The sequence below is a fragment of the Vigna angularis genome, chromosome 10, assembly GCF_016808095.1.
Source record: "Vigna angularis cultivar LongXiaoDou No.4 chromosome 10, ASM1680809v1, whole genome shotgun sequence".
In the NCBI taxonomy this organism is placed as follows: Eukaryota; Viridiplantae; Streptophyta; class Magnoliopsida; order Fabales; family Fabaceae; genus Vigna; species Vigna angularis.
The window spans coordinates 25,897,460-25,925,440 of NC_068979.1; the positions used below are offsets into that span (position 1 = coordinate 25,897,460).

At 34.0% G+C, this 27,981-nt stretch overlaps 2 protein-coding genes across 2 annotated transcripts; one reads left to right on the forward strand and one right to left on the reverse strand.

The window, feature by feature from the left end:
- The first annotated feature begins 2,735 nt into the window (after positions 1 to 2,735).
- Positions 2,736 to 3,750, forward strand: LOC128194360 (uncharacterized). The gene is made up of 2 exons (XM_052869887.1): positions 2,736 to 3,111; positions 3,181 to 3,750. The coding sequence occupies exons 1-2, from the start codon at positions 2,794 to 2,796 to the stop codon at positions 3,421 to 3,423; spliced, it is 561 nt and encodes a 186-aa protein (XP_052725847.1). The 5' UTR covers positions 2,736 to 2,793; the 3' UTR covers positions 3,424 to 3,750.
- A 667-nt stretch (positions 3,751 to 4,417) lies between these two features.
- Positions 4,418 to 8,428, reverse strand: LOC108336076 (ninja-family protein AFP3). Its single transcript, XM_017572394.2, has 2 exons — positions 7,114 to 8,428; positions 4,418 to 4,989 (listed from the first exon to the last, which is right to left on the reverse strand). The coding sequence occupies exons 1-2, from the start codon at positions 7,901 to 7,903 to the stop codon at positions 4,586 to 4,588; spliced, it is 1,194 nt and encodes a 397-aa protein (XP_017427883.1). The 5' UTR covers positions 7,904 to 8,428; the 3' UTR covers positions 4,418 to 4,585.
- Positions 8,429 to 27,981: the final 19,553 nt, after the last annotated feature.

The window sequence follows — 27,981 nt, forward strand, 5'->3', positions numbered from 1 at the left end:
CTGCATGTTATCTTATTAATATGATGCCCTCCCCCTCTCTTGATAATAAAGTCCCTTTCTCCATTTTGTTTCCTAATGATTCTCTCTTTCATACATCTCCCCGAGTGTTTGGCTGTGTATGTTTTGTTCATGACATATCTTCAAGTCTAGACAAACTCTCCGCTCGCGCTCTCAAATGTGTCTTCTTAGGCTATTCTCGACTTCAAAAAGGATATCGGTGTTACTGTCTTAAAACTAAGAAGTATTACATGTCTGCCAATGTCACATTCTTTGAACAAACTCCTTACTTCTCTCCATCTATTCAGGATGTTTCTATCCTCCAGCAAGTCCTTCCTATTGCAATGGCTGAGTCAAATAGCTTCACTGTCTCTGTCATTCCAAGTCTTGATCACAATCCTTCTACACCTGTTTCTCCACATACTGAGATATCTCACACAGGGCCCTAATGGATAGTCCACCTCCCCAAGACAATGGTGAATCTCCTACTTTAGATTCTTCTCCCTCATCACCTCCTCCTACGTCTCCTGGTGCAAATGATTCAGCATGACCTATTGCCCTCAGAAAAGGTACTCGTTCCACTCGAAACCATCATCCCATTTATAATTTTCTAAGATATCATTGATTGTCGTCCTCCTATTTTTTTCTTTTATCCTCAATGTCCTCTGTTGTTATACCCAAGAATGTGAAAGAAGCACTCGATCATCCTGGATGGCGACAAGCTATGATTGCAGAAATGCAGGCTCTTGACCACAATAATATTTGGGAGCTGGTGCCCCTTCCCCCAAGAAAAAAGGTGGTTGGTTGTCGATGGGTGTATGCAGTTAAAGTTGACCCTGATGGTGAAATTGATCGGCTCAAAGCTCGGCTTGTTGCAAAAGGTTACACTCAGGTTTATGGTCTTGATTATTGTGACACTTTCTCTCCTGTAGCCAAGATGACTACTATTCGTCTCTTCTTTGCCATGGCAGTCATTCATCACTGGCCATTTCATCAATTGGATATCAAAAATGCCTTCCTACATGGTGATCTTGAGGAAGAAGTTTATATGGAGCAACCTCCTGGGTTTGTTGCTCAGGGGGAGTCTGGTATGGTATGCAAATTGCATCGATCTCTATATGGCCCCAAGCAATCCCCACGTGCTTGGTTTGGAAAGTTTAGCTCCATTGTTCAAAAATTTGGGCTAAAACGCAATGAAGCAGACCATTCAGTTTTTTATTGTCATTCTTCTCTCGGGAAATGTGTTTACTTAATAGTATATGTTGATGATATTATCATTACAGGAAATAATGTTGTTGGAATATCTCAACTAAAAGAGTACTTGTGTAGACATTTTCAAACCAAGGATCTTGGAAGTCTCAAATACTTCTTAGGCATTGAAGTAGCGCAATCAAAAGATGGAGTTGTAATCTTCCAAAGGAAGTATGCTCTTAATATATTACAAGAAATAGGCATGATTGATTGTAGACTAGTAGACAGTCCCATGGATCTAAACCAGAAATTAAAGACAGAAGAAGGTGAATTATTCTCCGATCCAGAGAGGTATAGGAGGCTGGTTGGAAAACTGATTTATCTCACTAAGGCCAAATCTATCTTTTGCAGTTGGAGTGGTTAGTCAGTTCATGCAGGCTCCATGTGTTGACCATTGGAATGCTCTCATTCGCATTCTAAGGTATGTAAAGAAGGCTCCCGGGCAAAGATTGTTATATGAAGATAAAGGACGCATTCAGGTCTCTGGGTATTGTGATGCAGATTGGACAGGTTCACCTATTGACAGACGGTCTACTATAGGATATTGTGTTTTTCTAGGAGGAAACATTATTTCATGGAAAAGTAAGAAACAAAATGTAGTAGCTCGATCAACCGCAGAAGCCGAGTATAGGGCAATGACATCACTAACATGTGAACTTATATGGGTGAAACAATTCCTTCAAGAGGTTAAATTTTGTGACATCCATACTATGAAGATGTATTGCGACAATCAAGCTGCTCTCCATATTGCATCAAATCCAGTGTTTCATGAGAGGACTAAACATATAGAAATTGATTGTCATTTTGTTCGTGAAAAGTTGTTGACCAAAGAAATATGTACTGAGTTTATTGGGTCAAACGATCAACTCGCAGATATATTGACCAAGTCATTAAGGGGTCCTCGGATTGAGTTTATTTGTTCCAAGCTTGGTACATACAATTTGTATGTTCCATCTTGAGAGAGAGTGTTAGGATATTTATCCTATTTTATCATCATTATAGTGTGTCAAGGGTTACCTATTTATCATGATTATATTGTGTCTAGGATTATCCTATTTATCATGATTATATAATGTCTAGGGTTACCCTATTTATCATGTACTTGTTTATCAATTTATTCTTATAAATAGAAGATTGTGATAGAGATCAATTAAACTCTCTAAAATTATTTTACAATTTTAATCTTAAGTCCACTTATTTATATACACGCCACATCAATTTCTAGATGAGGGCCATTGGGTATTTCTTTAATTTTTGGGCGATGAGTGAGGGCTATTATATTTTCTCCCCTCATAAGCAATATTTGAGCAATATTTGAGGTTTACTAAAAACATGAAAATTAGTATATTTTTACTGAGTACTCTTCCTCTATAGGAAAGACATATATATACTGATAAGAATAAAAGTGGTGGTGGCGGGAGTAACACCTGTATTTTTTGTTTAAATACTCCCTCACGTACCATTTTCCATAACTCAGCCCCGCATACCTCTGCGAAGAGCTCCTTCTCCTGCTTTTTCAGCTGCAAAAATATTAACAACAACAAGATGAGGGCACAGCCGAATTCTCCACAAACGTCTACCCACCAAGACGACCCTGATCCCACAACACTGGGGCAGATCACCGAGTTATTATCCACCATGCAACTCGACGAGGCGCCCGCGGTGAACAACCCTATGAAGCGCCGAACGCCGCCTTCCTGTTATTTGTCCGAGGAGCGCTCCCCCAAGAAGTGCGGCTTCTCCTCCGACCCCATTCCGCCCAACCCTAACTGCTCCATCCTTTGCGGCGGCCTTTCCAACCCTCTTTCGAGGAGAGCGTCAGCTCTGCAGCTGGGCGGGATGAATCCTGCTCCTGAATCTGCGGTATGAATTAATATTTCTTTCATATTTTTAATAATTTTAGCATTTATTTATAATAATTTTTCTTTGTAGAAATTGAAAAAATTAAAAGATGGATTGAAAGAACTGCAAGAAAGATGGGACAAACTTATACAGGATTTCGAGGAAACTGAAGAAAATATTGAAGAGAAAGAAGAACAGGAGAAATACGTGCAACATATGAGTATTGAATCTACCAAGAATGGGATGAAAGTTAAATTTTGGTGTCCTTGTTGTGGTAAGGGATGCCAATTTTTGATTTCCGACGACAACGATTGCTATTATAAACTGGCATAGGAAAATTTTCAAACATTGTTATCATTGTTATCAGTACTTTTACTTTTAGTGTATCGTGACTGATCCAGAAAGGAGTTTTATCAGTTCAATTGCTATGCTATCCAGAAAGGAGTTTTATCAGTAATTCTGCTATATGCTATCCAGAAAGGAGTTTTATAAATTATGCTATGATAACTGCACTATTAATCAAATCGACTTCGTTTTCGTACTGTCTCGTGGACCGTGACTCCGACGCCGTTTCCACTCTTGAATTCGACTCGCCGATGCCGCGCAACGCTGTCACCGCGCCGCTTTTGCGGAACCCCGAGCTCGACACCTTCTATTACCTCGGTTTGAAAGGAATCAGCGTTGGCGGAGAGACTCTACCGGTACCTGAGTCGAGCTTTGCTGTCGATGCCACCGGAGGAGGCGGCATCATTGTCGAAAATTGTAAAAATATAAAAAAAAATATTTAAATTGTCTTAAATTTTGATTTAAAAAAAACTACTAAATATTAAAAAGAGACTATTAAATGTAATAAAAAATTAAATATGATTTTTATTCTTAAATTACTATAAAAAAAATTTGGTTTATTTATAAATTAATTTCTATAATATTTAATTCCCGTACTTCGTAAAAATCATATAAAATACTTTTCCAATGAAAATAAGCATTTACACTAAAACATAATATAATCTCAACATACCATTTATTAAAGATAATATTTTACATAATTTTCATAAAATGTATTATATGAAATATTTAAAAACAAAACACAATTTCATGTAGTGATTTGAGAGAAAAGGAAATATATTTAACCCTAGTAACAATCACAACATCCCATAGATAAGAGTGAAAACACTTATCACCATGGATGATTGCTCAACAAATGCCATGGTTTGTTTCAAGTAGAGTTTAATTCCAAGTGTGGGAATGATAAAAAGAACATTACCCTTTTAACAAAAAAACTGACACAATGGGGAAAAAAAAAGAAAGGAGAAAAAACAGATAAAGATTGGGAATTTAATGCCCCTTCCCTTCCTGAAGGGAGGCATGTGTTGATATTCAATATTGTTTGATTGAAGAACTAAGCAAAAATGGAGAGAAAGGGAAAAGAAGCTGCCAAAGTAATGTTTGTTCCCTCAATGTAAAGTATATTACAGCCTTAGAGTTGAAGGGATGACTAAAAGGAAGCAGCAGAAGGGTTGACAACAATGTGCCTAAGAGGGTGTGCAACATCACCACCACCAGCATGCTTAACAAACTCTGCTGGAGACAGGAAGTTTCCATGGCACACACACATGATCCTCACTTCCTCTCCCTTACCATATTTGTACAATATTCCCTCAATCCTTCTTCCATTAGGACCATCCCCTTTTGTAAACACACAAGGCATGTCTTCCATTGAGTTTGTCCCAATTTGCTTTCCCATTATGTTCTGTGAATGATGAGTTTTCTTAGATGGATTCTCCACCTCTGCTTTGGAACTTCGAGCCACATGTTCATTTCTCTTGGCCCCTATACCCACACCATCTTGTGCTGATTGATTACTAGCAGGGCTTGCTTCACCACCACAACTATTTGATCCTGTCATTTCACCAAAAACTACATTATCAAATCTTCCTTTTCTTAAATTTGATGTTTTCGTTTCCCTCATTTTCAGCTAACTTATACAATATACATATAAACACAACCACAAGTTCCATCTTTGAAAGAAAAGCCACACTTGCTTCAATATCAAGTAACACATTCCAATAAATTATGCTTTGTTTCATTCTGCAATAAGTGGTGATCCATGAGCATCCTTTTAATGCCATGGAAGGGTTTAAACATCAATCACTGTATATATAGAAAGTAAATGAATGAACTTAAAAAGCAGTCCTAAAAAAGGTTAAGTTTATCCCTGATCATTCTGCATAAATTATAGATGAATGCACACAAATTCAGTGTCTAGCCACGGATATCATTTCAGTTATTAAATGATAGAAAATTTTTTGTTATACCATCAGTAAAGGATTGCAATAATAAGTAGCAAAGTCAATAACTATTAAGGATCTACTTATGAGGCTGCATATTCATCACCTATGTGGCTATGCCTGAAAAATGTCATTTTTCCTAAGTGATATTGTGTTCTAAACACGTCAAAATAGTCCACTAGCATTAGCTTGTTAGTTGATACAGGTTAAACCATGATGAATCTGAACAGTGTTTTTGATGAATGAAGGTAATATTACATGTTAAACCAAAGACATTTTGTTCGGAAGTGAAGTCAATCAAACATGCCAAGACATACTCATTTTGCAAACAAGACCAGCAAATTACTATTGAAGTGAGGTTGCAATATCAGAGCACATGCACAAACACAAACCATCTGGTAGAAACTAGCATGACATTCGAAATTGTCTCATGAAGCTCGACAGCCAAAATAGAGCAAGAAGTAGTGCCATCAGTAAAAATGTTCTTGTCTTGACACAGGTATTATACCAAAATTTAAGAATTAAGTATAAGTTCCATGAATTTAGCCAAACTTCAGATTCCACAGCATCATCCGATCATTCCAATTTAGTTCTTTTGAACTTTCATGAGTGAGCATTGTAAGGGCCTTTGACATCCAGAAACCAGAGCCAGGATGTAGAATCAAAACCTCAGTATAACTCACGTAAGAAGATACAGGCAAAAATACAAAGAGTACTGAATCACTATAATAAATAATTAACTTTTATATCACTTAGCTTGAGTAAGTTTTGATGGGTCTTTTTTTAAAAGATAAAAATTTACTCATTGAAATATAAACAACAGATTCGGAATATGTTTGTAATAACAGGAAAATTAACTAATAACCTTAGTCTTGAACTGCTTATCTTAAATGACCAGAGCTTAAAATGGGAATCAATAAGATTAAGGGGTCATGATCTCAATGTAATTGATTATCAGTTCAGCAACTAGTGATGACAATTCAGTTCAATGCTACTATAAAAAGATGTGTATATTATTAACTTGAAAACCTATAAGATCACACCATAGCAAGCATAACATTTACAGTGGTAATCCATCTCAAATAACATACAATATATTCAAGAGCTTTATTTGGTAAAGCTAGCATCTTCTCTTTTTGGTATCATAGTTAATTCAAATATGAAGCTTCAAATAATGGTAGTATCACATGTGCAAGAGAAATTCCCAAGTGACAGAATAAAAGTGACTGTTTCACAATGCTGGAATGGTGAAAAAGAAAACCTCACAATAACATATACTTGCAAAACATAATTCCTTTCAGTGTGCTGTGGCTTCTAGGTGATTATTACAACACAGAAAGGGACAAATGCATAACAATGAAAGACTAAAGGGGAAAACTGGAAGGGGAATCGCCCCCAACTTTATAATCATTCCAAATTTCCATACATATAGTGACCAAATAAAACGAAATGCCACAAAAAGGAAGAGATTAACAAGTTAACAGCTTCAGTAAGTAGATTTCAATACAAGTAAAACAACACTCTTCATGGTTGAATCTCAAGAACACTAAGTACCCTTACAAGTAACAAAGCATATTCACAGAATCAATTAAAACTTTAAAACAAGCAAGCACACATAAAAAGATACACAAATCACAAATACACAATCACCATCACACATTCGTAACACAATCACCACCATAACCACAAAAGGCAGCACAATGTCAAACTCATATGTACAGTAACCAAAATTTACCTAAAAAAGCCTTGCTATCCATTTCGGACACTGATGAAGAGCTTCCTCCTTGCGAATCTGCCGAACCCTGAGAAGATGGCTGCCCAAACAGACCTTGAAAACCTTTTCCCTTCCCCAACACATCGCCAAGAACAACCTGCTTTGGCGCCGCCACACCCCACCCTAGAGGGGGCGGAGCCAACGTGGCAGAACCAAATCTGGTCAACCCCATTGCCACCACACTGCCACCCTCCACCTCCTCAGCGGCGGCGCAGCCACCAGCAACGGCCTCCCGGGAGCCCTTCTGCTTCTCAGACCGGCGTCTCTTGGCCTCCATCCGGCGCAGAGTCTGCATCTCCTTCCTCCGCCGCCACTCCTCCTCCGTCTCGGTTGGCAGCGAAGACGTTCTCATCAGCGCAGGGAACGCTGCAAGCGGCGGTGCCACCGCGTCGTCCTCCCTGAACAGAGGCATTGTCCCCACCACAGAAGAAGAACGCATAAGCTTCTTCTTTTTTGGGTTCTTGTCCACCCCAAATCTTCCTCCGAGAGAGAGACCAAGGTTCAACTCAAGCTCTTCATCCTCCTCCTGGTCCTGTTGCTCAGGACGAGGGTGATGAAGAGGCTGCGATACGCTAACGTTATTCATATTATTATCCCTAAGGGTAACACCTCTCGTGGCAAATCCCTGAAGCAAATCCCTCGGGTACCTCTCCATCCTCTCAGAATCCTCGTTCCGATTCTGCTGTTGCTGAAGATGGGTTGGTTGATGCTGCTTCTGTTGAGGGTGCCGCTTCTTATAGTCCTCCATCATCAATGCCCGTTACAAAAAGACAACAACATAGAACATCGTGAAGTAGTAACACCTGTTCACGGCATGTTCTTCACACAATCCGCGTGTGCAGCAGAAAAGAACAAGGCTTGGTGGGGTGACGAGTAGCAGTGATTCAAATCAGCAGTAAAACCCATGACACCAAACATGCCTCCTCATCAAATGATGCCAAAAGCAGCACACAGAACACAACTGGATTACACAAAAACCGGTTCTTTCCTCTCAAAACAGTCGAAATTTAATGCAATTAATTCAAAAAAGAATTTTCCTTTATTCTCCCAGACAGCAATCAATCCTCACCCAAAACAAATAAAAAAAAAGAACCATCAAAATCAGTTTTTTTTTCTTCCTCTTCGTTTCTCACACGTGCGAAACCCAAAGCAAAGAAAGAAAGAAGCAACCAAACACCAATGATTCAAGAGAAAGAGTGAGGAAAAAATGGAAAGAAGAAGAAGAAGAAGAAAGAAGAGAAGAAAAAGGTGATGTTTTGCTGAAAGAGGAGAAAAGAAGGAGAAAGTGAAAGAGGAGGAATAATATTTATTAGTGGACGAAAGTACCCCTGGGATGTGACGGGTTGAGTGAGGAGGAAGAGACAAGTGGGCATGGCGAGAGAAGGGCGCGTGTGTGCCACGTGGCGACAGTGACATGATTTTTTAATGTAAGATGAGATTGCTGTCGAGAGGGACAGATGTCAAAAGGAGGGTGGGGATAAACCAATTGCCACGTGTCGGTGAAGATCCCGGAAAAGGAAAAGGAGACGCGTGTCTCCAACATTAATAATGATTTATTATAGTTTGTTTGTCGTGGTTGTTGCGGCTTGGGGTTATGTGTTGTTTGTGCATTAAGTCGTGTCGTGTTCTCTTAGGTTAGGTCCTATGCGGTTCCACTTTTCCTCAATTTGTCAACCTCTTTCGCTTACTCACTCACTGCCACCCATGTGCCAACCTCAACTTCTCACCCCATTCTTTCTTTCTTCTTCATTAGCTGTACCCCATCATTATTTAATAATTTTTTCAATATATTTATGATTTAATTAATTCTCCAAAATTTCACAATAGACACGTGTTACTTAAAGATGTCTTAAATTAAATAATAATAATAATAATAATAATAATAATAATAATAATAATAATAATAATAATGAGACTAACCTTCTACAGCTGATAATGATATGTACCTTGTAGGTTGAGTTTGTTTTTATTGCTGTTCTCAGTTAATTATCTCTGTGGGCATGTAATTCATAAAGTCAACTTTATTGTATTTGGAAATTTCTCACTAAATTATTGTTTTCCATTTTTATACATTGTTAATTCAAGAAAACTTTTAAATATTATCTTCAAATAATTATTACAATAATTGTACAGGAAAAAACTTAATTAGAAAATTTTTGAAAATTGTTAGTAAAGTCTTTTAATGGATGAATACTGTGTATTGATAATGTAATTATAGGAAACAATAATTCTAAAACTAATTTTGTTATAAATGATAATTTGTAATTAAATTATGATTTTTATACATTATCAATAGAAATTTACTTCTATGCTTTTCAAGAGTATTATCATTAAAAATCAACTTTATTATATACAATATTTTATTTAAATTGTTTTTAATTTTTAACACATTTTCAGTCAGTTTAATATATTTACCAGTTTATTTTTAAAGCGATTATATGGAAGTTAATTTTATTATATATGGTCATTTGTGATTAAATCATAATATTTTGTTTTTGTTTTATATGTTAATAGTTAATGAAAAGTAATTATTGCTATACTTTTCAGGTAATAGTTATACTTCTTTTTATTCAATATGAATGTATTTGACAAATGTTAACCCTCTCATCCAACTAAAAACGAGATTTATATTTTTTTTCTTAATGATTAGAAAAGTTAAATTTATTATATATTGCAATATGTAATTAAATGGTAACATGATTTTTTTTAATAAATTCATATCAATTTAAAATAATTGCTGGCATGGTTTTTAAAATAACTATTATAAAATTTGATTTTATTATATGTGGTAATTTTTAACGAATAATATAGTTTTCTTTTAAATTTATATACGTCTAATGAAATTAAAATAAGTATTGATATAAATTTTTTAAAATAATTATGATAAAAATCAACTGTGTTAGGTATAGTAATTTGTAAGTGGAAGACAGTGTAAACCAAAAAAAAAAAACAGCAATACTACAATATTTCCTAGTGTTATATTATGAATATTTATTTTTTCAGAAACAGAAAATCAATTTCCTTTACTTTCTTCTAAATCTTATTTCATTGTGTTTTATTTTCTTTTAATATGTATGAAACTTAAATTTATCAAAGATAATTTGAATATATAATATATTAATACTTTAATTTGGATAATGTATTTGTGTTTGAAATTTTAAAATATTTTATTTATATTTATTAGTGAAGCATTTAATTTATAAAATAACAATAATAATTTATAATTTTTTATTTTAATAATATTTAATATATATGATTTTAATTTAAATTTACACAATAACAATTATATATGTATTATGTATTTAAAAAATTTTGTACACATTTTAATATGTATATATTAAATATTATATTTTATTATTAAATAAATATATCTACGTGTCGTATTTTATATATATAGGATTAGTACATCGTAGATTTGAATGCATGTTGTCATGTGCTTTAAAAAAAATATTACATTTGTTTCTTATTTAATCATTTTATAAACAGCAGTTCATTAATTAAAGTATTAAAGACTATTCATTTATTTTAATCTCTCTTCTATAAATATTTAATAAATACGCCTATATCATTTTAAGAAGAGGCCATTTTCTAATTAGCTTCTTTTTCCTAGGTATTTAATGTATATATGAATTTGTGTGACAAATCTTTTCTTTTTAAGGATTTCATTAAATCTAATACACTTATATTACCTATCTTTTTATTGTTTTATCATTGAAATTAATCTATTCACGTTTCATCAAATAAATAACTTATTATAATAAAACATATTAAAGGTTGCTTCAAATTTTAAACTTCTATGTGGTGTGTTATAATTAAAAATCCGTGTAATTTAATGTTTTATTTAGTATGTGAATGTGTGCAATTTTATCTCAAGTAAATGTAATTACAAATATAATAACCTTGAGTTGTTATAGAAAAACTTTTCTCAAAGATAGCATGATACTTTTGTCAACATTAAAAATGTTGAACTTTAAATATTAGTTTAAGCAATAAATTCTTTCTAGTAAATTCTTTTCAATAGTTGAAAGATGTTTGTTGCAATGTTTTGATAAAACTTATTCTTTAATAAAGAGTCATCTAATAACAAGAGATTTTATATCAATTAAAATAAAGTTAGGACAAATTTTTTGCCTTGATTCTCTTTTTCAATCATCTTCTATTTAATTGCTTCTAAAAAGATGTTCGTTAGACAAAGTTTTTTCCTTGATCATTGAGTCTTCTCAATCTTGTCGTATGAAGTAGCCATTGGTTAAAGTCAACTTGTTAGAGCATACTTGTTTTTTGAGTACTTTGACAAAAGTAGATAGTACAATTTATCTGACACGTCTTTTGGTGAAGAGAACATTCCGTGAATGTCTTCTTTGTTCCTAACATCCACTTCTGATTTATATAGAATGAAGCATATGGATGCGTGTAATAGGCAATCCATGTATGCAACAAATATGTATTTTCTCTTATTACTTTTGTTGGTTTTAAACGTTGATCATTTAATGACATTTAATATCTGTTCAGAACAAAAAAAATGTTTTCTACGTTTTCCATAGTTTCGATAGGATTTGATCATTTAATCTTTACACTAAGATACAAATCAGTTGATAAAAACTTCATTGTTGGATTAAGTAAATCGTTTGACACATCATATCATCTAGTCTGTGTAAACACTTTAGATTTTTTCCCTGTTCTATTCAACAAGTGTGTTTTGTTAAGACAAAATTGTTTATATGTCTAAACGCTTTCATGTTTTGAAGTTTAACCAAATAACATTAAATGAAATAATAATCTGGAAAATACCATCGGAAGAAACATAAGACTTAAGTTCAAAATCTCCAACCTATGAAAACTTTAGGAAAACACTTAGGATTTTAGGAAACAAAAAAGCAACTAAGTCAAAACACTCAGACACTATGCTAAACGACTGTTAAGTCAAAACGTCTAAGAGAATTGAAGCTAAATGCGTAAAGCTTACTATACCCAAGGGGTATTCAGTTTAACTCTCGGGAAAATGAAACAATGTCAAGATAATGTCATTGACAAAAACACTCTAAAAGACTAAAACTTAAAACACTAAAGGAAGCCCTAACAATGCTAAACGATGTTGCTCTAAAAAAGAAAAATCAAGAAAAACATTTACATCAGTCTAAACGATACCATGAGCTAAACTATTACTTCGTCCAACGATGAAGTCTTTACTCAACGCTTGTATCTTTAGAAGAAAAGCTAAATTGTTAAATGCTACCTCAACGGTAGAAAATTGAAAAGCACTTTGTTGTTTTGAGCAAAATAACATTAAATGTTCAACATTCAAAAACAACAAAAGTGATAAGAGAAGATCTTGGGGGTTATCCTGACGCTCTAATGATCATTCATTTTCAAGTAGAGAGGATTGACACATGTGGTGATAGTAGCAGGAGGTCTTAGTTTATATGCTTCCAGTATGACCTAAGACGCGGTACATACTAACCTTGTGAGTATGGTAGGGTAAAACCCATTGTCAATGACTTTGCAAAACAATAGAGGCCACCACAAGTGCACAACCTGCCATAGCATGATATTCATACTAAATCCGGATAGTCCCGTCTAGGTCCTTACATGTTAAGATGTTTGGTTTAATTCATGTTCTATATGATTTATGTATGCAATATTTTAAGTGTAATATGAATTATTTTGCATCTAGCCTACCTTTTTGTTTGTGTCTATTATTATGTTTCCTTGTTCTTGTCTTGACTATGATCATCTGGATGTGAGCAGATGGTGATGAAGTGTCAGTGGAGTAGGCTCTAGACGGAGGACCAATAAATGTGTAGTCTTTTAGACTGTGTGAATGTATATAGTTTTTATTATTGGTTTTATATATATTAAGTATGTTTTTATGGTTATGTTAGATGATAGTAAATAATTTTATATTTTTTATCTTGTTGACTATTTTAATTTTATTAATTATGTAATAATTCTCTTATAGTTTAATATTATATTTTGGAATGTTACGTTATATATTATAAATAAACTAATTTTTTTAGTGATGAATTATGTTATATATTTTATTATATAGTTTATATACTAAATATTGAATGTAACTATAACTTGTTCATCATGTTATTATCTTATTTCGTTATATACTATCATATACTTTTATCATATTTACTAAATATTGAATATAACTATAATTTGTTCATCATGTTATTATCTTATTTCGTTATATACTTTTATCATATGGGGTTATGTTTATAAATAATTTGAATTAAAAATATCTAAATATCCAATTTAGGAAGATATTCACTAGTTAACCTGATTTTCTCCACATAATTCTTCTTAATTATCTTACAATTGGAGAAAATTGGTGCATCTATTTTGAAGAATACAGGCTTAGAAGTCAATATCATTCTACAAAGTACATATCATTCCAAATATTCGATCAGAACTTGTTTGAAAGAAAGTATATTTATTCCATCCAAAATATGACACCTGTTAAATAGAACTTTCTAGTGATGCTTACGTGGGATTCTTCTCTTCGTACGTAGTCAATGCAAAATTAAATGAATTTTCTCATTGCAACTTAACTTTTAACTTTGTAGTATTAGAATGGACACATAGCATTAGCTTCTGCAATCTATGGCTAGACCTATTTTTTATTGCTACCAAAAAGTTAACAACAATCACTTCCATCATATTACCAATTTTAACATCTATCTTGCAGTTTTTTCTTCTTTCAATTTATTCATATATGTTTTTGGCCATTTATTAATCAAATTTGTTCAACGAATAATTTTCATTAGGAATTTCACTGGTCATTTTCAGTGATCTCTTTCTTTGAATCACATTTCATCTCTATTTTATAGACTATTTCATAGAGAGAGAATAAATTAGATAAAACGAGTAAAATAAATCAAAGTTTAAAATATAAAATTATATATAGATTTCACTGTGTTTTACCTATATTTGCATTCTTTTTATATTGAGCAAAGAAATTGAGTCAAGAGAAAGAATAATAATTTTTTATGTATAGGTAAATGATTTAATAACATATTTATTTTGATAAATTAATCATAAAATATTGAATAAATAAAAAACATATATTTTGGTGACTTTTTTTTATCATTTTATAAACAAGTTAGAAAAAAATTCAAATTATTTTCATAAATTCATTTAAAGGTTAAATATGTTTTTAGTTTTTAAAATTTGATATAAATTAGAAGTTCTTAATTAAACTTTGGTTCTCAAACTTTAAAAATTAATGGATATAGTTATTTTAATCTAGTATAATAACTTTTTTTCAGGTGTTAAACGCGTCTTTCAGTTGCTATTGTAACATCCATTTTAATTGTATAAAACTACTAAAATAAAAATGTTACAAAGATGATAATAGAACAACTAGATAAAACAAACCTACCACAAAGAAGAGATCTACACCTGTTAAACCATCTAACTATAAATATGTTTCACCCTCACCTCTCGCTAAAGCAACTGAAGAAAAACGTCTCCTTAAGCTCACACCATTAAGGTGATCATTGCAAAAAAGAAAACAACACACAGACAGACAACGCAAAAACAAAGGTGAACTAAAGTACCAAAAGAATATACATACTTTTTTTAACAATAACAACACATCCATAATATAAATGAAACAACATAGAAATAATTCCATCAACCTTGAACTCCAACTATCCGAATAGAAGTATTGATTTCAGATTCATGGGGGACCTGTCCTGTGGTAGTGAAACAACTTTCCCAAACCATAACATCATACCATCAAACTTCCACACATCAAGGTTAACCCGTCAAACATCTATGGTCCAAATCAGTGACCATAGACCAGGACCTGCTACTCTCCACAACATAACCACCCTTCTTTACTTGAGATTGAGAGTTATTGAGAGTGTTAGAATCATTCCCCAATCTCGAAGCCCCTACTTCAATACATTACAAAATATAACACCTAGAAGGATTTTCCCATGGAATCTTTTTCACCTTATACTTGAATCCATACAAAACGCTTATATCATGTTTAGTATTCATCAAATAAAACAATTCTCTAATTCATTATACATTAAATTCATTTAAACCACTTAAAATGAGCCTAAATCATGTTATAAAAAAATCCTAGTTTCATCACTCACACAATCACAATCACTGAATACATCACAAGAGATATAGGAAAACTTAGTTAAAATTTTGACATTCTCGCTCAGCCACCAGATTCTGCTCGCCTAGCTAAAGCTCTCTCGCTCAACTACCAGATCTACTCGCTCAACTAGAGTGTCTGACAACACTCTAGCCCAGGAACCAAAATTGCTCGCCCAACAAGAGCAAAAATAGTGAACTCCACAAGCCCAGCGAGGGAGCTCGCCCAGCCCTTGGAAGTCACGGTCAAAACACCCAATAACTCGCTCAGTGAGCTAATCGTTCGCCCAGCCACTCTGCATAATTCTGCAGAACACCAATTCTGCAGAATTTGCATTCGCTCAACCTCACATATCTTATCTTATGTACCCTACCAACTTCTACCACTTCCATTTGAGATTTTCATCTATATTAGACTTAACCAAGTATAAACAATCCAATTATAACCAAGTTTAACCCCTTCATCATTGAATTCCAACCCAAAATCAACTAACACACTACTTTTTAAACCATAATTCAATTCTACCACTTTTATCTCATATTTAAGCAACTTAGGGGTTTGGACAAGTCTAAAATGACTCAACCACAGACCTCAAACACTCCAATATACATTAGATTTGCTGTTTCCAAAATTCACTACTCTAAACCTCTAAAATACACTAAAAACCATTCAAAACATAACCAATTGACTATCACTCTATTCTAGATCCCAAATCTACCAATTCATAACTCATACAAGCTCCAAATACCCATACATCAAAACCTAAATCCTCACTTTTCCGCTTAGACCAGCCTTTCTAAAACTCACCTATTAAAACCCCATTTTAAACCAAAATCAATTATAACTCTATGCTTTTGACCACACTATGATTCAACAGAAATTTCCAACTCAATACAACATCACTTGTACCAATTCAAGCAACTAAAATAAGTAGATTCAACAATCAATCACTACAAGGTTCATTCAATATTAGAAAACACACATTCAAACCAAATTCACTCAATCATGTACAAAACATCAGAATTTCAGCAAAGTCATTTACTCAATTCAATAATTTTATCAATTAATCAAACTAAAATACTCCAAATCAGATTTATCAAAATTACTAGAACAAAAAAGTTATGGTATTTAGCTCCCCTTACCTGTTAGAAATTCAAACAAGCTATGGAGACCCCTACTTTGCTCTCTCGACTCAAATACACCAAATAACACTTACAAATAACGAAAACATGATTAGGGTATGCCATTAAAACCACTGATCAGTAGAGAACCTAAAAGAAAACTCAAATCATACATGTGACAAAATTAAACATCACATGCATTGGAAAACGTGAAACTAGATAAAAAAGCATAAAACTAAGTTACTCTTTTTGTGAAGCTAATCGAGTAAAGTTGAAGATCTAACCGCAAGGATCACACAACCGGTCTTTGGTCTTCAAACAGATGAACAGGGTGCAAGAACCCTTAGAGAGAAGGTAGAGAACTGTAGAAAAGTAGTTTCTAGAGAGATAACATATTTTAAAATAGTGAAACCTGTTTATAACAAATCTATTTATATTAAAACTTTTTAATATTAAAATAATCGAGTCTCAATATTTTTAACTCATTATTTCTAAAATACCATTTTCTAGGTTTTCACATATATTGAAACGGAAACATGTCAAACGATATAAATAACTCAAATGCTTAAATGAAACATGTTTAATACGTAAAAAAGAAATAATGTAATTGGTTTATAGTAGTTATGTATTTCTCTTTATATTTTAACTTGACAATTTATTTTTATTAATGACTTATCAAGTGATGCTTAAAGTTTATTCTTAAATTTATTATTTTGTGTCACTTTTTTTCCATAGTTTTTCTTCTATATATGGATTTAAATAGACTCATCATATCATTTTATAGGCCATTATTACTTAACATTTTCTTCCTTTCACTCATCATGTTGTCTATATACTGCAATTTCATAGATCGTCTAACCTTTGTAATTACATATAGTTTCTATCACTTCATAACCTTTTATATATTCCTTTAATCATATAATTACCTTTGCATATTATTTTCTCTCCAAAAAAAACCATTAGTCTAGTTTATTATTTTTTATATTTTTTAAGGTCTTACACAACCAACTTTTAATGTTATTGACAACTTCCTAGATTAATGCAAGTAAAAGAAGAACTACATTGGATTACTCATAGGAACTTCCTGAGAGGATCGCAAAGAGCATTACTAGAACAGAGGTCTCTAATCTATCTTCTTTATCTTCACTTTTCATTTCTTTATGTTGACTTTTGTGTTGTGGACTTATGTTGAGTTGACTTTGGTTAACTTGAGTTGAGTTTACTAGTTGACCTTTTGAGTGTTTGTTTTGTAGGTTAAGAAAGGACCAACTTGGTGGAGGATAACACTACTTGAGTAGAGGAGAGGATTGCCCTTGGGATCACACATCTTAGGTGCATGTCATGAAAGCTTGGAGAGCAAGGTTAACCCTTCCCTTCTAGAAGGTCAATGTCGCATATGGAGAAGACTTGATGGTCAGGATAGGTCACTCTCCATACAAGACACTAACATTGAGTTGTCTTAGCTTCTAAAACCTTGTTTTGAGTATTTGTATTAGTTTCCCTTAGCTTGTGTGTGTTTTGCAAAGAGATCCCTTACGTCACTTTTAAAAAGAGCTATGCTAGACTTGTAAATGGGTTGAATATTTGGAGTTTATATACATTATATTTGACCACCTCGTGAGAGTGATTTCTTGAGAGTGTTCCTTCTCTTTGTCTTATATTTAGCTTAAAGCTTAAGTGGCGGCATACACCACTAATATTGACTTTCATGAGTCTTGTACCCCCCTCAAGTGGTGTGTCATCGTCTTCATCCCCTCCCCATTTCTAGTCTTTCATCCTTTTATTCCATATTTGCTTCAATTTTGGTTCATTAATGCATGTTATATTCGACATTTATGCTTATCTTTGTGTTCTTATTTTTGGTTCCTTTTGTTTGAATCCTTTGATTCTCTTAAGCTCCTAGAAGTGAACCTTCACGTTTAGATAACCTTTGGTTATCTTAATGTCTAGTAAGGATCTCCCTTGAGCTTTCTTCACCATCTTAACACAATATTTGCTAAAATGAAAATGGGTCTTCATCACAATGTTTAACTTAGAGGCATATGATGCATTAGACGAAATGAAATGAAAAATGCAAAGAGGTTTATGATATTTGGTTAATGTAGACCTATTAATTTGAAAAAACCTACATGGATTGACCTTAAATTACAGGGGTCAAGGTAAAAAATTCCACATGACCAAAAGATCTCATAAGAAAAAGCCCATAATGCCAAAATAGAACCAAAAGCCCATGGGTCTGGGTCAACCCATGAGTTGACCTATGTGAGTTGGTTTAAGATCAAGATAGATGAGGTTGAATCGAACTTGGATTGAATAAATATACCTTCAATTATAGTTGACTCAACTTAACCTTTTAAGTCAGGTCGACTCGGATAGACTTTTGGTTAGAACTAACTCGAATTGACCTTTGAGCCAACTTCCATATTGATTGGAATAACCAAAAATGCAGCTTTCCCCACTATCACTTTCTAAGTTCTTTCTAATACATGCTTTGAGAGGGTTAACCCTGACTATCAAGATGAGCCAAATGGTCACACCAGTGTACTTTGCCAAAAGGGAATTTTAAAGATCTCGGGATTACTTCAATGGCAGAAGCCAGAAGAGTGAATTCGATGATTTCCTTTTGACATGGTAATTGGAATCTTCCCTCAACCAAGGAGGGATGGGTAGGCTCAACTCGATATGGCTAGAAAACCCTTACCTTGAGGCCATTTCTCATTATACCTTTGGACACAAGATTCGTCATCTAGGGTTTAGTCCTAAAGTTAACTTGACCTTCGACCTATGTCAACTTAGCAAAAACTTCAGTTCAGACTAGTTGACTTGTCATTACTTTTACAAAAACCCTTAATAATCAAATCAAAGGTATCACTATAATTCTTAACTACAAGGTATTCACCTTTTTACATAGTTATACAAATCATCCAACAAACAATAAACTAAGGAAAAATTGTAAAAAGAAATTTACTCTAAGCACAAAACTGATAAGTGAGTTTAATATTAATTATCGAATGAAATCAAATATATTAAGGTTCTCTAAATTTTGAAATATAAAACACAACTATGTTCGATTCTCAAAAGACCCATATTGTATTTTGGGTGTTGCTCCCTCCACCACCACCACCCTATACTTCCTCTACCTCCCCACATTATTTTAAATATAATTATATCCTTAAGTTAAAAAGATTTTTACTTTTACCCTATTTTAAATAATTTGAAACCCTAATTTTACTTTCCCAGCACCCACCCACGGAACTCTCTTCCCCTTTCCCCATTTCCGTTTCACCTCCCCACCTCCTGCACTTCCATTCCTTTTTCTTCCCAGTTTTTTTTTGGTTTGAAAGCTTCCATTGCCGCCGTGGTGTGAAGGAGCGTCGCCGCCGTGGTGTGGAGGAACATCGAGGAGCGTCCAGAGCATCAACCAGCGTGAGGAAGTATACATCAACGGAGGTGACATCCTTCAACGGATGTCCCATAATAAAACAAACTCTAAAGTAAAAAACGTAACCTTTAAACGGAGGTGACATCTTCAACGGATGTCAACATCCGTTTAAGGTAAAACAAATGTCCGTTTTTCCTTAAACGGATGTTGACATTCGTTGAAGGATGTCACCTCCGTTTAAAGGTTACGTTTTTTATTTTAGGGTTTTATTTCAAGGTTTATTCGAATACGCACCTGGAGGAAGCACGACACGCACTGCACCACTCCATGCACTGCACCACGAGAGCGACACTGCACCACGAGAGGGAGACTGCTTGATAATTCTTTCCACCACCACCAACCTTTGCAACTTGTAGTATCTCACAACGACGAAAGAAAGAGAGAAAGAAATATAATGTTAAAATGAAGGAAAAGTATTTTACTCATGTACGGGACTAGAATAGGTTATTAGTGAAATAGGTTGTGAATGGGTAAAATTAAAAAATAATAACCCTAAAAATAAAATTTTACTGAGGGGCAAAATAGTAAAGGGGAGGTGGAGGGAGCAAGGTGTGGTGGTGGAGAGAGCAACACCCTTGTATTTTTAATATTGTTAATGTAAGAACTAATCCTAAAACCTACAAAATTAGAAGTCTAAAACCAAAATTAAAATAATTAAAACATATTAATCACATATTCAATAACCAAATTTAAAGATTCATAAGTTTCAACTATTAATCAATCAAACCAATTTATACCAAATAAATATCAATATCATTCAATCTAATTTGTATTAAATTATAAATCAACATTTAATTGATTCCTAATATGAAATCTAATTTCATAAATGCAAATTGATATCACAAAAAGTAAACCAAAATTAGAGAAAAAAAGGGAAGAGAATAAACTTAGAGAAAAGATCGATGCATTCAAAACTCAATTCGAATTGTTTTTTTTATCTTGATTTCGTGAATTGATTACCAAAGATTTATCTCTATTATATAAGAGAAAACACAATACAACGATAGAAAATGAAGAGAAATATGAAAGGGTAAAAATAAACTAAAAAGAAAAGAAAGAAAGAAAAAAGTTAAAACTCTTAAAATTTTACAAAATGTATTCTTCTTTCTATATCAGAACACAAGTAATTCTTATAGAAGCTCAAAAAATAGAAACAAAATTGGACCTAACTTAAACCAGCAAAAACTAATATACATAGTTCTCTTGAGTTGCCTCAACTTTTAAAATATTATAAAATAACATAAGAGTTCAAATTCAATAAATTTTAAAGCCCCAAAATGTAGAATTTAAATTAAAAAACTAATATTTACAGAGAATATTACAACCAAAATAATGAACAAAGTCATATAAGAAAAATAAAAAATTAAATCAAACATGTAAAATAAATCCAATTTATTAATAATGAATGGAAATAGTTTAAAATCTAACATATGAAAAATATTGAGAATATTATATAATAAAACTATATATATATATATATATATATATATATATATATATATAATATGGTTATCAAAACCATGTTTTCTTCTCTCTATTAGTGTTTCTATAATAGATTTAGGTCTAAATCTTAAAAAACTAAAAAGAAAACAAAAAAATGTACGCTAAATAAATGATGTTTTTGTGAAATGAAATTTTAATTTTAATTATAAAAGATAAAGAATAATACTTTTATAAAGAAAATAATGTTACTTTAATAAATTACATTAACAACTAATATATCTAGTGTTATTCTAAAAAAAAATTAAATTATAATGATTTTAAAATAAAAATATATAAAATTAATCAACTCTTATATTTAAATTCTGAAAAAACTTTTTAATGAAATTTTCTCCATTGAAATATACTAAATGACACTTACGTCATTGTTTGGTTTTACGAATAGCATTTACAACATTCATATTTGTTAATAAAAACTATATACACTTCTTATAATTTTTAAATAAACATTTACAGTCCTTATATTTTTAATCAATAAATACATATTTTTATATTTTTAGGAAAATGATACTCGGTTCTCGTATCGTATTTACAAAATAAGTTATTGCTAAATTTTCGTTTATAAAAACTATTAATTTTCCATTTTAAATTTTTTACTTTTTATAATTTTTTTATCAAATCTTAGTCAATATAATATTTTGAATTAAAATAAGATAGAAATAAGTGTTGCTTTATTGATAATATAAAGGGGAGTATTGTTCATTAAACATAGGGTTAAATATGTTTTTAGTCTCTTAAGTATTAGACGATTTTGTTTTTAGTTCCTACTTAGAACTTTGATGGTTTTTAGTCCTTATTGTTTTGAAACTCTGACTAATAGTCCTTAAAATTGGACGGTGTTAAATATTAGTGGATGTGGCAAACGGCGTTGCCACGTGATCACTGATCTGCCCTATTCACTCTCTGCCACGTTGGATGTTTAAGTGTTGAACTGAGATTAAGTGAAGACCACTTCGTGATCTTTTATAAATCAGATTTGAAGAAGTTCGGTTCTTCTTCGTGGCTGCAGCTGGGGGCAAAGAACTTGGGTACATCTAAAGGTTGGAGTTGGTGTTCTTGAGGAGGTAAGTTCATATGTTTTGGTTTTTTTCTTCTTTTGTTCTTCGTGTCAATATGAGGATTTGGGATATAGGGTTTTTGTGGGCAGGAAAGCTGATGAAGGGATTGCTTTGTTGTAGTGAAATGAAAGGTGAGAGTGGAGGAAATGGTTGGACGCGAAGGTCAATTGGTTCGTCTAAGTCACAAAGCTGTGGATCATCTTCACGGTTACCTTCTAAATTGTGTGGTTGTGGTGAAACATTGTTGGTTTTGAAGGCAACTACTGTGAAGAACAAAGGAAGATTGTTTTATAGATGTAGAAATTGGGCAGTAAGTGATTAAATCTTTCATTTCATTTGCTGAATTTTGAATTAATCTTGTGTTGTTTTGATTGCAGAGTAATTCAAGTTGTAATTACTTTGAATGGGATGATGAAGGAGTTTCTGAAGCTGAATGAAGCTTTGAAAGAAAACGTGAAGAACTTCAAATGTGTTTGGAAAATGAAAAAGTTGTATTGGATCTAAGGAAGAAGAACAACAAGTTGAAAAGGAAATTAGAAGAAGAGAAGAAAGTTGGGAAAATGATGTTGTTGTTGTTTGTCTTGTCATGGGCGTTAACAATTTTCTTTTGTATTATGTTTTTGTTAAAGATGAATTGTAATTAAGAATTATGGTTTAATAGAATGAGGTTTGTCTGGAAATTGTGGTTGTTGTTTGTTTTCCCTTTAACATTCCAGTGTTACTGGTATATTGATTTATGTTAATAAAGAAAAGAGTTCACAGCATAAGAAAGTAGAAGCAGAGTATCTGTAAATGTGGACTTGGAATAAATAAAGTTAACTTGGCATTATGCAAAGATGGAATACAACACGAAGCACGATATAATATGAAGTGGTCCCAGAGTATTAAATAAGATAAGTTTAGTGGTCCCTTTCCACTACAAAAAATATTAAAAGCAACCACAGCAACCACTGTACCCACTACTAATATTGTTCCCTGGGTCACTGTGACTTACAAAATTCTCATTAAAATAAAGGGTTGCATACAATAAATCTTCAATTGGTACTAGCTTGGGACCCTAGATGTTGTGCAGCTAGTCGTGAGGATGTTCTTCTTCCACCTTGGTGCCTTGATGCAGGTCCTGCTCCACTGCCACTTCTTCTTCCCCGTTTTGATGTTCCTCCTCCTTGGTGACTTGATGCAGCTCCTGCTCCACTGCCACTTGTTCTTGCCCTTGTTGATGTTGCTCCTCCTTGTGACGTTGATGGAGCTGGTTCTGGTTGAGAACCTTCTGCACTGGAAGTGGCCCTACAGTTGAAGTGGCCCTTGTGTTCTGTAAATGGAAGTAAGCAACATTGCAATAGTCATAGTGTAAATAAGTTTGAATGTGTAAATAAGTGAAGTTGTAAAACATTGATTTTGTACCTTTTTCTTTCCCTTTTTACATGTTCTTACATTATGACCAAATTCATTGCAGCTGCTACACTTCATAACAAGATTCTTCTTTGACAATTTTGTATGAGTCACATATTCATCAGCCTCCCTTCTTCTTAGTTTTTTAGGCCTCCCAGGGGGTGTTTTATAAATTGGAGGCAGTAGGGAACCAGATTCAGAAGTTGACCACAGCTGTTGTCCATTGATTGGAACAATTTGAGGGCCATAACAAGTCTCATAAGCCTCTCTCTTGTAATAAGGATGTACATAGTCTTCAGGGTTTTCTAGTTTGTAATTGATGGCAGTCACAGCGTGCCTGCAAGGAATTCCTACCAAATCCCAAAAGTAACAACTACATGAATGGTTACTTAGGTCAACTACAAATTTATCCATAGTAAACCCGTGAGTGACTTCAAATTTTGCAGCCCCTGCCCAAGTTGGAATCCAATTTCCACTCTTCTCAACTTCCCCATCAAGCCTATTTCGTGGTTTAGGCATCACAGCTCCTGTATATGTCTTTGCTTTTTCTCTAAGTGTTGCAAACCTCCTCATAATGTAAGTTCTAATCCATTCCATCATAGATATGATAGGTTTGTCTCTAGCTAGTAAAATTGTACTATTAAATGACTCAGACAAATTATTTAACAAGACATCGCATCTAGGATAACTACTAAATGCATGTTTACACCAACGATTAGTTGGAATAGCTAGCAACCAATTGTAAGCATCAATGTTAACTTTGGACAACTCACCCATTTTCTTTTCCCAATCCTGTTTAAATGTGGCCTTCGCAGCCCCCATCATAAGATCTCTAATAAGCACTCCTCCACCAAACTTCTTCTTGTAATTGTTATACAAGTGCCTTAAGCACAATCTATGTTCCACTCCTTCCAATATCTCATCAAAAACTGTCATTAGTCCCTGCAAATCACAAAAGTTTGTCATTAGTCCCTGGAAATCAGAAAAGGTCCTGCTCAATAGTAAAATAGGGAAATATTTAAATTCAGATACCTTTTGTTGATCAGAGATGAAAACCCAACGTTGACAATCAATGCCTCCAATATCATCCAGTAGTAGTGTCAAAAACCATCTCCAACTCTCTTTGCATTCATTTTCAACCACAGCAAAAGCTAGTGGGAAATATTGGTCATTCGGGTCTCTGCCCACTGCCACCAACAACTGACCCCCATATGTTGTCTTCAGATGACAACCATCTACCCCTATGAAGGGCCTGCAACTTCCTAAGAAGCCTTGCTTACAACCCTCTAAACACATATAGAATGACCCAAATCTTGGAGGCAAACTTGGTTGGGGTTGATAAACTTTAATTTTAAATGTTCCAGCCTTCACTCTTACCAATTCACCCACATAATCATATAGACGACCGTATTGTCGCTCTCCATCACCAACCAAAGAGTCCAAGGCAATTTGCTTGGCCTTTCCAGCTTTCCAAGCAGTTATTCCAACACTGAATGACTTCTTAATGTCATTAATTATTTGGTTGACTGTCATGTTAGCCACATTTACAAACCTATCTACTAATACTTGTGCAATCCAGTTCACATTTACACTTTTGTTTCCAAAGACCCTTCCACAACTGTGTCGTCCAACCAAGGTTTTCACCCTAAATGTTTGCTTGCCTCCTACCTTGCTAGCCATAATCAGAAAACCACATTTGTTTTTACAAACTGCCCTTACTCTGTTGAGGTCATTCTTCAGAAACTTAACCTCTTTTCCATTTAATACACTATGCTCCAATAGTGCATTTTTAAATTCCTTTAAAGAACAGAACTTCATCCCCAATTCAAATCTGAAGTTCTTGTTCATATCATCTTTTCTATACTTTTTAAACTTCCCCTTTGACTTGCTCACATCCTCATCACTATCTACATTTGAATCCAATTCATCACTATTGTATTGTTCATTCATGTCATGATCTCCAACTTCTTCATTCAGTATAAGTGAACCTTCCCCAACATTGCCTCTTCTAGTCACACATTTCTTCTTCTTTTTCATTTTATTCCACCTATCCAAAACTGGATTAATGTTTCTCCGAAATTGGTCCACCCTATCATTCTGAACATCAAACCCATCATCTTCATTAGCCATTCTGTCCTCTTCACTGTCATCCATACATTCTTCAGCCGAAGCTTCTACTTCCCCCTCAACAACATTCCCCCCTTCCTCTTCTTCCCCAAGATAATCATATTCATCACGACCAACAACCTCTTCTTCTTCCTCACCCATTTGAACCTCTTCATGTTCATCATCACCATCACAGTCTTCTTCTTCCTCACCCATTTGAACCTGTTCATGTTCATCATCACCATCACACTCTTCTTCTTCCTCACCCATTACAACCTCTTGTTGTTCGTCCCCACCATCACACTCTTCTTCTTCCTCACTTATTTGAACCTCTTGTTGTTCATGACCACCACCATACTCTTCTTCTTCCTCACCCATTTCAACCTCTTGCTGTTCCTCACCACCATCACACTCTTCTTCCTCACCCATTTCAACCTCTTGTTGTTCATGACCACCACCAAACTCTTCTTGTTCCTCACCCATTTCAACCTCTTGCTGTTCATGACCACCATCACAATCTTCCTCACCCTCTTCTAGACCCATTCCACCCTCTTGTACAATCTCATCCACTTTGGAAACCACTTCCTCCGTGTCTATGTTTCCTTTTTCAACATCACCCTCTTCCACTTCCTCAGCCACTTCACCACAACTAAGAAAGTGAACTTCCACTGCCTCACTAGGAACATGTTGAACATAGATTTCTACCTCTTCCTTATTCTCCTCTGCATAATTAGCCAAGTACAGTGCTTCACTGTCATCACTCAATAATCTCACATTATTCATCAGCCTTTGTTTGGACCCCTTCCACCAAAGTTTGAAGTCTGCATCATACTTAAATTCTTTAACTATTCCAACTGCTTCAAAATACGACCAACGATCCGAATCAAGTCCTTTGATCACGTGTATCTCTCCTCCAACATACTGTAGCCCCTTATTACTAACAAACTTCCCCATGTGATGCAAACAAATGTCGAAAACCATTTCTAGACCTACATTCAAACATCAACGCTTTACGCACAAATTGGAAAAACCATAACCGAAACAGAAAAACAATAGCTTAACTTACCTTTACGCTTGTCTTTACGCTTCTCTTTCACGACCACCGCAACCACCACCGCAAGGACCACCAAGATACAATGCTTCCTCTGAAAGGTTTCCACTACAATGCTTCGAGTAAAACTACTTTTCTCCCAATTCAAAAATTTAATTTGACAAATTGTGAACCCTATATCTGATTTCATAGAACAACGTAATTAACTAACTTAATCTCAGTTCAACACTTAAACATCCAATGTGGCAGAGAGTGAATAGAGCAGATCAGTGATCACGTGGCAACGCTGTTTGCTACATCCACTAAAATTTAACATTGTACAATTTTAAGGACTATTAGTCAGAGTTTCAAAACAATAAGAACTAAAATTCATCAAAGTTTTGAGTAGTGACTAAAAACAAAATCATTTAATACTTAAGAGACTAAAAATATATTTAACCCTTAAACATAATCACTTTGAAAATAGAATTTGTTATTAGAGGAAGAAAAGTAGAAGAAAAGTATGCTAGACTCGAAAGCAGCGTAAAAAAAGAAGTCAACGAAGGATGCAGAGCGTGGTGGAGGTGGGTGACCGGGAGAAGCGGTGGAGAGAAAGAGGAGGCAACACGTCACATGGTCCCAAACAGAGGGTATGATGGAGGTGGGACCCACATGTCAAGTTGCGCTTATTTCGATTAAAATAGAAAAGGAAAAGGGATAAGAAAAGGGTCAGAAAAGAAAAGGACATGCAAAAGGACTGGTGTACGTGGGAATGCCACGTGTGTGACAGCCACAGGGTGCCACGTGGCGCCTCGGGTGAGGGCGAGAGTTCTGTGCCACCGCACATCAATCAACTATAGCTGAGAGCGACCCTTCGGTGTCTGTTGGAGCCAACGCCGTTACGTCATCATGCGCACGTGTCACTCTTGCCTCACGTTTTCGAATAAACTAAAACTTCCCTTCAACATCTTTTTCATCTAATGACTTCGTTGCGTTTGCTAAAAAAGAGAAACAGGTTTATCTGTGGAACGTTAAATAGTATTTTACCTTTGAATTAGTAT

Excerpts from the sequence above, each read along its gene's own strand:
- LOC128194360 (XM_052869887.1), top strand. The coding sequence starts at position 2,794 with ATGAGGGCACAGCCGAATTCTCCACAAACGTCTACCCACCAAGACGAC. Across the intron at positions 3,112-3,180 it reads ATCCTGCTCCTGAATCTGCG|AAATTGAAAAAATTAAAAGA; the intron begins GTATGAATTAAT and ends TTTTCTTTGTAG.
- LOC108336076 (XM_017572394.2), bottom strand. The coding sequence starts at position 7,903 with ATGATGGAGGACTATAAGAAGCGGCACCCTCAACAGAAGCAGCATCAA. Across the intron at positions 4,990-7,113 it reads GGATAGCAAGGCTTTTTTAG|GATCAAATAGTTGTGGTGGT; the intron begins GTAAATTTTGGT and ends GTGAAATGACAG.